The 13,510-nt window shown below is 40.0% G+C and overlaps 1 protein-coding gene across 1 annotated transcript; it reads right to left on the bottom strand.

Moving 5' to 3' along the window:
• Positions 1–208: 208 nt before the first annotated feature.
• LOC109417245 (zinc finger protein ubi-d4) lies at positions 209–9,665 on the bottom strand. The gene is made up of 2 exons (XM_019691357.3): positions 8,263–9,665; positions 209–499 (listed from the first exon to the last, which is right to left on the bottom strand). The coding sequence occupies exon 1, from the start codon at positions 9,604–9,606 to the stop codon at positions 8,284–8,286; it is 1,323 nt and encodes a 440-aa protein (XP_019546902.1). The 5' UTR covers positions 9,607–9,665; the 3' UTR covers positions 209–499; positions 8,263–8,283.
• Positions 9,666–13,510: the final 3,845 nt, after the last annotated feature.

Below are 13,510 nucleotides of genomic sequence, written 5' to 3'. Positions count from 1 at the left end.
ACAAATTTTTTGATATTAGTATGGAGCGTAGACTTTGGCCAGACAACACCCCACCACTCCCCCAAAAAGTCTACGTGGTTTATGAACAGCCCCTAGCATCATTCATCTTACACAAAGAAGAAGGCTAATAGCCTTCTTCGTTGGTAAAGATGAATGATGCTAAGATGGATTAAACCTGAAACATGACGTGATATTAAGGAAAACTAAATTATCTATATATAGTTTGAATGAATAGAATTCAAACAATGCATTATTTATTTATCATGGTTTATTCTGAGTGTGTATGTATAAGATTTGTAACTACACCGAACTATAAAAGCATCACACACAATGAATCAATTATTATCTGCCATTACTGCCATACTTGTCTTAGGTTTAGAAGCAAATCTTACTTACCGGGTAGCAATACCTTCATATTTAGCGAATATATTCGTCAGTTGTAGGAAAACAGATACATAATTACGTTTCAGTAATCAAAACATGTCATGCTGCCAGAACCCTAAAAATAGAAACAAAAAAATAGTTAGTACCTATGTACTTAAAATATAAAATAAGTTAGCTACCCCTGACAAACTTTGTTTTGCCTAATGACACATTTCACGCGTTACGTTTTGCGCGAGAATCAAACTTTTACTTCCAAAAATCGTTATGTTATTAAATACACTTTTCTTGTTGGTTACATCCTCCACTGCGACCAGTCTTTTGATCTATTCTGACCCCGTTTCATTGTTTTTGACCATATCAGTGTTTCATATCACTATGAGTTTGAGTAATTTCCACTTGCTGACTGTACCTTTCGACATTATTCCAGTACAGTATAAGAGCATCGCCACGGGCGTCCCTATCTGGGTCCCTATCCCTATTTCCGGGCCCTGAATAGGGTCCTATGTTCACACCGGTGGTATCTAAACGGGAATGAAAAATAAGGACGCGACATAGGATTAGCGATGGGTTTCCACATTTGGGGACCCACTCAAATCTTGCACTGAGTTGCTATTCCGATGGTTTGTGTGACGTCCCTTTTTTTATTTATGTTTTGCGGTGAAGTGAGCTGAGCAGTGGTATGGAAAATGAACAGCAGTGAATCAATAAAGCATGAATATTGATGCACTTTGTCTTACGTCTCTAATAAAAATGTATTATACACTGGTGATTGGGTGAATGATTGTATCATTCCGTGTATGATCAAGATGATATCCCGAAAGGGTTGTTAAGGCTGAATCGATCGGCATCATCGAAAACTGGATGGATGGAGTCAGGCTAAAGATAGCCCACCACAAAACGGAAGTACTTTTGGTGAGCAACTGCAAGGCAGTGCAGCAAGTGGAAATCTCTGTCGGAGAACTGTTCATTAAAGAAAGTGGACACCTGTTTTTCAATAGAAAATATGTATTTTCGAACAAATTGATAAGTTCATTTTTTATAAATGACAATCAACATACATGTGGCCGAATTCACGTGAGTTTGAACATTTACTTCGCTTTTCGGAAGAACGGACTTTCGGACTTTCCTCTTGATACCCCCCATAAGATTCTGCACAACTTTCTCCGTAACTTTTCGTTGTGCCGCAGACCAAATTTTTTTGAAGCAATCAACAGAGCTTGCTTCTCTTCCATCTTTCTTGAGATGCCACTTAATTATTGTCCGGTATTTTTCCACATGACGCTGTTCAGAGAAGTTTAGTGGATTTTGCCATTTTTCGACAAAATCGACTTTTTTCCGTCTTGAGCATCTCTAGTGTAGAAGAAGCGTAATAAGCGGATGCCAGATCCGCCTAAAACAAAAGAGGATCCGTATGTTTTCGGTAGATGGGTAGAAGTCGTTTTTTGATGCATTCCTTTCTGTTATTTTCACCGTTGATTGTTCCCGTTGTAAAATACGAAGAACTCTTTAAGCCACATGAACAATCGGCTTGCCACACCAAAAACTTTTTCCCAAATTTTTCAGTTCTGATGTACCCTACATCATACGGCACATCTGTCCCCTGCTTAGCGTTAAAAAAATGCGGTCCCGGAAGTGTATTAGTAAGTAAATTCTCGAAACGACAACTTTTTGGAACACTATTTGTGCAGAATTAATCTGCTAGTCGCAAAGCTAATACGACGTATCGCTCAAAATTTCTTACTTTTTCCGTTTTCTTTGAGTGTATTGCCGAAGTGAACAATGTTTTTACACACTGAGCAAAAATTCACATTTTTTTGTTTAGTTTTAACTCTAAACTACTGGTAAACAGATGTCCACTTTCTTTAATTGGGGACTACGAAGGTGATGATTTTGTTTGCGGTTTTCTGTGAGAAAGTGAAGGAGGGAAGATTTTTTGCTTTTTTTTCACTCATACTCCCATAAGAAACCCCGTAGGAAGAAAGAGTGTTTCCCGGCTCATCAACCTTCGTAGTTCCCAATGAACAGTCCTTAGTAGCGTCAAAGCGAGAGCTGAAGCACCTGGATGTGATGATTGACGATCGGCTAAACTTTAACCACCGACGAACCGACGTGACAGCTAGAACAAATAAATTCAAATTTGTTGTCCGCGACGCCATGATGAAAAATAGCCGAACACTATCGCCACCTCTATAACGGCTCGCGATGATTTGATAGCTCGACACTAAACCCCCGTGTGTTCATATAGGAAACGGTTCGCGTCTGTGCTGCACGGCGTGTGTATGGGAAAAGCTTGTAACAAAAAATAGGCATCGTCAATTTTTTCGCTATTCAAAAATAGAGGCTTTCAGCTTTCATTTGCAGGGTCCCTCAAAAAAATCCACCGAGGGATCCCGAACAACTTTTTCAGAATACTGTTTTTCCCCATACAAAATGCACGGTTCCAAATTAATCCCTATTTCTACTTAACAAACATACCCATTTTTTGTATGAAAAAGTTCCCCCGATGGAATATTTCGATGTTGGGCTTGAATGAAAGCTGGTAGCACAGACAAACAGACGTAATACTTCGAACATTTTTCGATTCAAATCATAGTCACGGAAACATATTCGCCCAATGCTAAAAGGACTAAGTTTGGCCGACCACCAACTAGGTGGCGGTAGTGAGCAAACGTCAAACTCGAACAAAAACTATGCGAGCGCCTCGGTTGGGCAGTTGGCCAACTATCAAATTTTGAAAAAGACCGATAAATCGGTGTACGATGAGAATTATCAGAGTGTTACGTCTGTTTGTCTGTGCTGGTAGCGTCAACTTTCACGTAGCGTAAAAATTAGCGATGCCCATTTTTTTTGTAATAAATTTGTTCTACCAGACACACCGTGCGCTGATTTGACAGAAGCGATCGCTCGCTTCGCTGGTCGACCGTTAAATTAGGGGGGGACAGTTTTGGATCGCCACTGTCACGTCGGTTCGTCGGTGCTTTAACAGCCACTTCGACTATGCCTGTGAAAAGGCGGCGAAGGCGATCAACGCACTGTCGAGGATTATTCGATACTGCGATACGGAGTCCCAGCCTGGGGTGCGGCGCTGAAAACACAGCGAAATCGGACAGCGCGTTCCGGCTCATGGCCATGCGAGTAGCGAGCGCGTATAGAACAATATCGTCGGAGGCAGTTTGTGTGATTGCAGGGATGATCCCGATCTGCATCACCTTGAAGGAGGACATCGAGTGCTATGAGCGGAGGAGGACCAGCCATGTGAGAACGTTGGTGCGAACGGCCTCAATGACAAAGTGGCAACAGGAATGGGATTCTACGGAGAAAGGAAGATGGACCGATCGGCTCATCCCTGATGTGTCGACTTGGGTGAACAGGAAGCACGTAGAAGTGAACTTTCACCTAACCCAGTTTTTGTCTGGTCACGGCTGCTTCAGGCAGTACCTACATCGGTTTGGCCATGCCGCTTCGCCCCTCTGCCCGGAGTGCGAGAACGTGGAGGAGACACCGGAGCACGTAGTGTTTAGTAATTCTACATTATAGAGATCTGCGGAGGCGGTCATTGTGAGCCAATCGTGCAGAGAGAACTGTCAAAGTGTGAGCCAAATCAACATGCTTATCGTTCGTAGGAAGGCGTCGTTTGAACGGTATTGCAATCGGAACTAAATAAAAAATATTTATTTTTAATATCGAGAAATTGGCGGCATATGTATGTTTAGTAAAAAGATAAAAATTTATTAATTCTGCTTTCAAAAGCTCATGCTTATGACGTCACTTTTGTTGCTGAACTTGTCGAAAAAACTTCCATTGCTGCTTCTTGCTTCACTTCTGCCGATATCGACACCAACATTTCAAAAGGGCGTAACTGCTTTTGGAATCATCACCTTCTTTTAAAGCTGTGGATCATGTGTTATGATTTCCATGTTTTTCACAACAAGTACCAGATGGGAAAAACTCTCCTCTTTCCGACAACCACGGTGGTTTGAGTGTAAAGGAGGCAGTACGACCTACAGCTTTGAAAGAAGGTATTACTTCCAAATGCAGTTACGCCCTTTTGAAATGTTGGTGCCGATATGCGTAACACTTTTGCAATGAATTTCAGATTTCTTCGATTGCTCCGCTATTTCAACAAAAATTTTGGAAAAAAAATCTACCATAGTTAGAAAATGTAAACAAAACAACTTGAACCACAACGAAGTCACGCACAAAGTTTGAACATCTAGCTTTGTAGCAAGTGTTGGCAGCTGTTGTAAACAAAACAAACAGCGTTGCCTAATCGACGTATGTAACTTCCGCTCATCTCTATGTAGAGGATTTCTAAGTGGCAATACATTCGAGACTGGGGTCTCATTCGATTAGGGGCTGTTCATAAACCACGTAGACCAACATTTGGCCATCTCAGACAACGTCCCACACCCCACCCACACCCCCAGGTGGACTTTTGTCTATACAAAAATTTTGAAATTTGTATGGAGCGTAGACTTTGGCCAGACAACCAAAAAGTCTACGTGGTTTATGAACGGCCCCTTAGTGGAAGCCAACCAAACCAGTCAGCTTTAAACAAAGAAGAAATACCCTCCAAGCCTACTACAGTGAAATAGTTATTGGATCACGGAAATTAACAGTTTTCAAAGCAAGTAAAATTTTCGATTTTTGGCCACCACTTTCCCCATAGTGCATAGTAGGGACAGTGTGCTTAATGTTGGTGCAAGCGATTTATTATCGAAAACAGAGAGAAATGATAGTTTTCATATTTTCCAAGCAAATTTGGATGGAATACTACCGACTAACATTTTGAAACCCTTCATTGAGTGGTACCGTGGAGGGCCCATATTCTGCGCACCTAAGACTTTTTCAATTTCAATCAGCTGTAACAAAACCCAAATCAAACCGATTTGGCTGAATTTTTGACTGCACATAGTTATTAGCTTTGTAAATAAGGGAAAAATATAATTCGCATACAAAACAATCAATTTATATGTAAAATAATGAAAATTCTACAGTGTGTCTTTGTTCCTAATTCTGCGCACCCTTTTTTGGAATGTTCCTTATTCTGCGCACTAATGTTCCTAATTCTGCGCACATGAGAAAAACTCTGAAAAGATAACTTATTGTAATGAGAACATGATTCAAAGATGAAATTAAATTGAATTCTTCATTTTCGACTGTTATACGACATTACGACCATATTGGGACTTTGCATGTCCTCAACATTGATATTACGTACTTTGAGCACTAAGCAAAGGGAATTTCAATCATAATACACAAAAGGATTTTGTAGCATTAGCATTATAGAATACTACTACGTAAAGCTTTTTAGTTATCCGCATATACACATATTAATGCAATTTACTTTAATTTCTAAAGGTAATATAAACTTTTCCGTCATGACAAGGTGGCACAATCTTTGTTTGCAAACTGAGACTTCTTTCTTGTCTAACTCCAGCGTTTCCACTGTCTAGTCTACACATCTAGTCTAGTCTACACATACACAGCCATTCATTGAAAGAATCCTGGAAAATGATAGAATGACTACTTCCATCATTTTTCTTGTCATTATTAATGATTGTAGTACATCGGAGATGCATTACATGCATTAAAGCGGCCAGGCCTACTGTGCAGCGTTTTAATTCAACAATAGAGACAATGAGTGGGGACATCTCGTACCAACCGCTCAGTTTATGTAAAAGCAAAATACGGTGATAATCGGTGGAGGTGACTTAGCTAAGAAGGTTAATGTCACCCCTTGGTCCTTGGTCCTTCCTGGGACGGAACATAGGTATTTACTCCGTGTCCTGGCCCTAGTGCCTAGGCTTAAGCGCCTTTACTCGCTCTCTGAAAATAAACTAAAACGTTATGGTCCCATAACCCTTCCAAAAATGGTTTGACTCGTAAATAAAAATTAAGTTCACATTACTATCTTACCCGGTATATACGAAAACTCAGAAATAATAATAAATAAATCAGTTGCATGCATAGGCAAATATATTGGGGTGTGGGAGATGGTGACTTGGCAGATGATAACAAACATACGAAACACTCAGCAGATATAAGATATATTGGTAAGATTTCAACAATGTCAGCGTCATTTTGATCAGCATAAATAATTCCGTGGGTCCGTAGGTCGAGACAATTTTATGCCTTAAGAAATTAAAGATTTTCAAATTTAACACCGTCATTTACACTAAATTTGTTACATATCAGCTGAATCCAATGCACTCATCCGAATCTATTATTTAAAGTTAGCAACTGCGCAAGAAAACACGAGAACACCTTAACGGCTATCGACTCTACCGAGCAGCATTCAAACGGAACGTATCTAGCAAACGGAACTATTTTTTCTACTTCCGCTGCACACACACTTCAAACTGCGCCACAATGGCTACTTGTTGCAGCAGGAACTGAACCTATCAAACGGAACCATTTTCTTTCTACCCCTCAACTGGCATCGATCGACCAAAACTCTCAAAACTGGTATTTTCTCCGTATAACGCGAATCAAACAGCTTCTAACACTCGATTTCCCGATGGTGTCACAAAAAAATAGCTGAATACCAACAATTCACGGAGATTAACCTCACTCGTTTCAAATTTCACTTTATTTTCACACGCGTACAACCTCCTCTAACTCCAGCGTTTCCACTGTTTAAGAAAATTCCATGTAAACTCACATCAAAGATCGCATTTGACGAATGCTTGCATGAATACATAAAATTTCCCCCGAGGTTGATAGCAAATGTTTAAAACAAGTGGTTAGTCCGGTCGAACTATCAGATCAAAAATGGAAGAATCGTAAATTAGTCTTCGAAGTTTATAAACTAACTTGTTGAGACGTAATTACATTCACTGGATTGCTAGAAACATAGAATATCCTAGTTATAACTATGTTGACATTTATATGGTGTTTGTTTATTAATTATATGTTAAAAACTTAGTGTTGAAATGTCTGCGCAGAATTTGGACCACTATTTAATACCGGTTCCTAATTCTGCGCACCTAAGAACAAGAAAATTAAGAAAAGAAGAAGAAAACTCAATTGTTTTTTGCCGATTCTGATTCCTCGAAGACAGCTGTACAGGAGGGCCCATATAGCCGAGGCGGTAAACGCACGGGTATTCAGCATGACCATGCTGAGGGTGACGGGTTCGATTCCCGGTCGGTTTAGGATCTTTTCGTAAAGAAAATTTCCTTGACTTCCTTGGGCATAGAGTATCTTCGTGCCTGCCACACGATATACGCATGCAAAATGGTCATTGGCAGAGGAAGCTCTCAGTTAATAACTGTGGAAGTGCTCATAGAACACTAAGCTGAGAAGCAGGCTTTGTCCCAGTGAGGACGTTACGCCAAGAAGAGGAGAGGAGGAGCTGTACAGGATGCGCATGGAAAAGTAGACATTCTCTTCATTATTTATGTCGCAAAATGCTTCAGCTCATGAGGCAACTTTTTAGCAGCTTCGCTAACGGACACAGATTTCAGGCAATTTCCAGCACTTGCAACATCATTTTATTTTTTTTACAAAATATTGGTCGTTGATTTGAAAAATTTTTCTCCACAAACTTTTTCATTACTATTGAAACAATATTCAAAAAATATATTTGAAGCTAATATTGAGCTAGCGTCCCTGATTTTGTGGTATATTCGAGAAAGTGCGCCTAATTAGGGACTGCGCAGAATTAGGACCGGTCACGGTACGATCATTTTTTTAATGAATTTACATTATTACCACAACGATGGGCACACTTAAATACCCTACAACAGATTATTATTTTGCCATAAAATTACAATTTACAAAATTACAGATATTAAAAAATAAGAAAAATAAATTACTGAAAATTTGAACAATTTTCTCCCAGGATAAGTATAAAAAATAATACTAATAACTCACCTTCAATGTAATCTTGATAGCCTACTTTTTGTGGAACTCTTCTGTACATAATTTACAGCTCCACGATCCTTCCGGTGGAGAAATGAGAGGAGGCGACAAGCAATACATGTGATAGCCACGATCGCAGTCGTCGCAGAACAGCAACTGATCGTCATTATCCGACGTTCCGCAGATGGTACAATATTTACATTCTATGCACTGCCAACGGTACTTTCGAACCGATATTATCATATTAGCAGTGAATTGCAAACAAGTAGGATGTCCTGAGCGACCACAATCCGAACAAGATACGAGTTCTTCCGGTTCGAGCGTTTTTTTGTTCTCACGAGCATCACCCAAACAAAAGTCACAGTACGGCGACGGAATTGCACGACCTTTCTCTATTGGAGGCACAGGAGATGCCGCATTGGATGATACATTGCTACCACCAGCAGACATTCCCGGCTTCACTGATGGCGGTACCTCTTCAGGCTCTTCTGGGACTTTAGTTTCAGGTACCAATACTGGCATGGATGGCTCATCGGCCGAAGGAACCGTCAAGGGAGACGAACTTGTTTGTGGAGTCAAGTGGGGAAGCGTTTGAGATCGGTTCTTCTTGACATTTTCGCCGGTATCCTTCGGTGTTGTCGGGCTATCACCAACGCCCTGCGATTTTCTTCCACGCCCTCTTCCTCCAGGAGTGCGTCCTCTCTTTTGAGGGTTTGAATCATTAATACTGCTAGTTTTGCTTTTTGATGATCCGGATCCGCCCTTGCTACTTTTTCCCTTCTTTTTTCGGTTGCTATAGCTCTCTTCAAAATCGCAGTCAGAATCCGGCAAATCATGATCATCGTAAGATTCCATCTCATGCATATCCATCTCGTCATAATACCATTCTTTGCCCGGATCATCCTTGTGGTCCTTTGCTTCCGGCTCAATAATGCTGGCAACGGCGGCAGTGGAGTCGAGATTGGAATTTTCCGAATCATACGAACTTTGTAAATGTCCAAAAGGTCTGTGAGTGTAAACAGGAAAAGGCGGCTGAGGTTTTTGCATCAAATACTGTCGCCGTGATTTTCTCCATCGTGCCGAAGGATAGCTGTAGATTTGTCCTTCCTTCAACCCTGGAATCCTTTGCCTGGATCGGAAGAACAAGCTGCTATGATATTGAGCAACTCCAGTTTGCGGATCCAAAAATGGCATCCGCAGCCGTCTCTCGATGCACAAACGAGTGTTGAATGTTTCACTGTTCTCGATCGCTTCCTTGTACGCGGAGTCATTGAAAAAGTTTTCAATTTTTTCCAGATTTGGGATGTTTATTTCGTGAATATTTATCGAGTTGACGGACGCCATCGCGTTTCGCATTTGTATTCACTTTCAGACTTCAAATTTTAAACGCATTAATTCAAGGTGTATCTTATTGAAGGTATGATTTTATTAAGGTGGTGTAATGGGCCTATAGGCCTTTTCGTGTGACAAGTCCGTGTCCAGGGATGTAAAATACTGCGGTAAAATAGAAAAAATCCAACGGGGTTGCGGTGGTTTCGACCGCCGCAGTCGTTCCGCAAACGTCAAAAGTGCTCGGTTCACGCTAAAAAGCTCTCACTCACTTGGTTGCCATAAAATTCAAAAATAATGAAACATGTTTCATTTATGGTTTATTTATGTAATCGCAATTGCTGCCACAACATGTATTGTCGGGCCGCCACCAAACCGGACGTCGCACAATCAAGTCGCGACGCGACCTAACTCGCGACGTTTTTGAATCATGTCAAAAGTAGTGCGCATCCTTCACGCTGTTGTCAGCAACACAGCGCACTAGATGTGAAACAGTTGCGACACTTGTGGACCAAGAAAATGGCAATTTTCGATTGAATGTCTGTCTTGATTCCAACCGGATAGACAATAACTTATTTCTAAACTATGTTAGGTGTAGTTTTAGCACTTTAGTATGCAGCTGTACGCCATTAAACATAATTTAGATTCTCGACTATTTATTTTTGTTTCAAGGTTGTGTGCATACTTTTTGAAGTGTGCAGCAGTTTGACGTTTGCGGAACAGGTCTTCTTTGTCTTCTTCACTCCGCCAGGTTGGAAGATTTCTCTGCACGGACAGATAAGAAAATACTAAAATGCATATAATCCATTCTAAAACCATATTCGATCTGCCCACCCTTTACAATGCATATCTTAGAGATTATTCACTCATCGATTTAAATCGTTTATGCATTGCAATGCATACACTGGATATATTGGTTGTTGAATGCATATTTGGTTTTGTTTTTGTTTTTTTTTATTACCGCAATCAAAGAGGAAAAACGTTACAAGTTGGATACTTAAAACTGAAAATTGGGTTTTTGAATTTGGAAAAATGTATTGATTTTTTGATTTTATACGAAAGAGCACCTTTTTCTGAGTCACTATGATTTTTTTTCAGATTTTTAGAACTTTATTTTGGCACCTTAAATCAATTTCAAATAGATTTCTAGAAATCACTTTTTGACAGCTGGGCAACTGTTTGACAGCTCCGCCCAGTACAAACTGCGACGAGGGGTGATTCGACAAATCGCTCCCATACAAACTTCAAATTGTTTTTTAAATAGGTTCCCGGGCACCAAAATTCATGAAAATTTGAATTTCGGCTCAGTTTGACATGCAGATTCAGAATATCGAATTATCTCAACACCGTTAAAGAAGCCAATTGTAACTTTATTTGCATGCTCATTAAGTCAAAATCACAATAAAATAATTAATTATTGATAACACTGGATAAATGAAAAACCGATGATAATAAGATCCACGTAGAGTTGTTGATCCCAAGGTTCTTCCATCGCTGCAAGTTGTTTCTTTCTCCGGGTTCTCCGAGTTCTCCGCGACCGTTCAGGGGCAGTATATGGATCAATACAGCTTTCTGGTCATGACCAAGGACGAAACCTGATACGGAAATACATATTTTTTGTTTCAATGCCAATTCAACAAGTATAGTACCATTACTTACCGAAAACGGGACAATCGTGGTCAATGATGCTTCAAGGCTTCCGGTAGCACAGACGGCAGAACAATCCGTATTGCACTCTCTTCCCACGAAACGCAAAATATCTGTTTTCTATCGAGGAGTCCGCGAACAATTGAAAAATATCTGCTCGATGTTTTTCTAACTATGAGAAATGGCGGTTGGCAATTATATATTTTACCAAGTCCCCAGAATAATATTATGGTCTTAATATTCACGAAAAACAAATAAATATCAGAAATGCGGAGAAATACATAAAATAAAAGAATGTATGCATACTTTTTATGCACTGAAGAGCTTAATTCAATAAAATGAAAAAAATATTCTTAATTAATATGCTAAAAAGTATATCCATTTTTCTCCGTGCAGTGCGAAAAATGTCGAGAACTATTTATTGCTTTTTTTGCACCGTATTCGACCCCCTGCAGAAATTTTTTGTCACACCACAATATGTTCCCACCAGTTTCAGCATACATTGGTTCGTTTCGCTGCTAGCAATTTTAAGCGTCGGTTACACTTTTTGAGTGGTGCATGGAATAATCGGTTTGTTTACTAGCTACTTTCTTTGGTGTTTGACGTGTGAACAAATATTTTTGACGATTGAACATTTGCACGGTTATCTAAGAAGCAAAGCAAGATGCAATACCATTTTAGTTATTTCGAATTTTCTCATTATTCCTTTGTTTTTCAAGTTCGAGTAAAGTACAATTCCGATTAGAATACCATGCTTGATTGTATTATTCAATATAAGCGAGATTTCGTCTTTAATTTTAGGACCCTAATAGGTGAGTTGATGGAATCGATGTTTTTGTTGGGTTCAGTGGCGTAGCCAGAAATTTGCTCTGGGAGGGGTTTTCAATGTTCAATATTACCTTTTTTTATTTGACACTCCCATTTCGTAAATATATACAATGAATTTAAACCGCAGGGCAAAAATAGCGGCGCAGCCGAAAAATTTTTTCATCACAAAGCGTTTTATACTGAAAATTTGTTCCAGAAATTTTGGCTCTGGGGGGGGGGTTTTAACCCTAAAACCCCCCCCGTGGCTACGCCAGTGGTTGGGTTGTTGCCGCTTGCTTCCATGTGAAAAAAATACCTAATTTTAAGTTTTTTTCCACCCAACCGAAATTTTGACTACACACTCAGTTGAGCTCGGCTAATTTTCATTCTTTTGCCGAGATCCGCACAGCCGAGCGCTCGGCAATCGCATTTTAACTGAGATATCAGCAAAAATTAAAGTTTATTCATAGCAGCACCCATGGGTGCCGCTATCATCAAATATCTAACGTCAAGCGTTTAGCCGAGATTTCAGCAAATGAACTTTAACCGAGATCCGCACAGCCGATCTCGGCATTCTGTTTTAAGTGTGTAGGTTGTATTCACTCAAATTTGAGTATGTACTGTGCAAGAAACTCAGTGTTGGCTTGACGCACGGAACTGCAAAAGTTGGGTTGTTTCTCTCTTCACTCTCTGACAACAATAGAAAGAGCGCATGAAAAGGGAGATGAAAAAGAACTCAAAATTGAGTTTAAAAGTACCTAATTTTGAGTTTTTCAGTTTCTCCGTGAGGCTCTACACGGAGAGACGAAACTACCCAAAAGTGAGTTCTTTCCACCCAACTTCGGGGTTGCGTGCGTCAAGCCAATTTTGAGTTGATGGAATCGAAGTTTTTGTTGGGTTGTTCCCACTTGCTTCCATGTGAAAAAAATACCTAATTTTAAGTTTTTTCCACTCAACTGAAATTTTGACTAGGTTGTATTCACTCAAATTTGAGTACTGTGCTAGAAACTCAATTTTGGCTTGACGCACGGAACTGCAAAAGTTGGGCTGTTTCTCTCTTCACTCTCTGACAACAACAGAAAGAGCGCATGAAAAGGGAGATGAAAAAGAACTCAAAATTGAGTTTAAAAGTACCTAATTTTGAGTTTTTCAGTTTCTCCGTGTATACGTTTTTTTTCTGCGTGTAAATAAATATAAATTTCTTCGGCGCGCCCGGCGCGCCACGCCGTAAAGGGAAGATTCAAAAATTACGTCCATCGTTTTTTGGGATTTCAAGACCCCCCCTCCCCCCTCTGTCACACAATTTCCCTAAACCCAATACACGTACTGTCACACTTTTCTAGACCCCCCCCCCCTCCCCCAAATGTTGGACGTAATTTTTGAACGTTCCCAAAATGGAGTAAAATTTGTGAAAAGGCTTTTGGCACTTTTTTTACGGTAAATTATTTAAGAGTGCATCAAGACTTTATATTTATTT

This window comes from Aedes albopictus, chromosome 2 (assembly GCF_035046485.1).
Source record: "Aedes albopictus strain Foshan chromosome 2, AalbF5, whole genome shotgun sequence".
In the NCBI taxonomy this organism is placed as follows: Eukaryota; Metazoa; Arthropoda; class Insecta; order Diptera; family Culicidae; genus Aedes; species Aedes albopictus.
This window is presented reverse-complemented; position numbering and strand designations above follow the sequence as displayed.

What these genes read in the sequence shown, in the direction of transcription:
- LOC109417245 (XM_019691357.3), bottom strand. Translation starts at nt 9,606, where the DNA reads ATGCGAAACGCGATGGCGTCCGTCAACTCGATAAATATTCACGAAATA.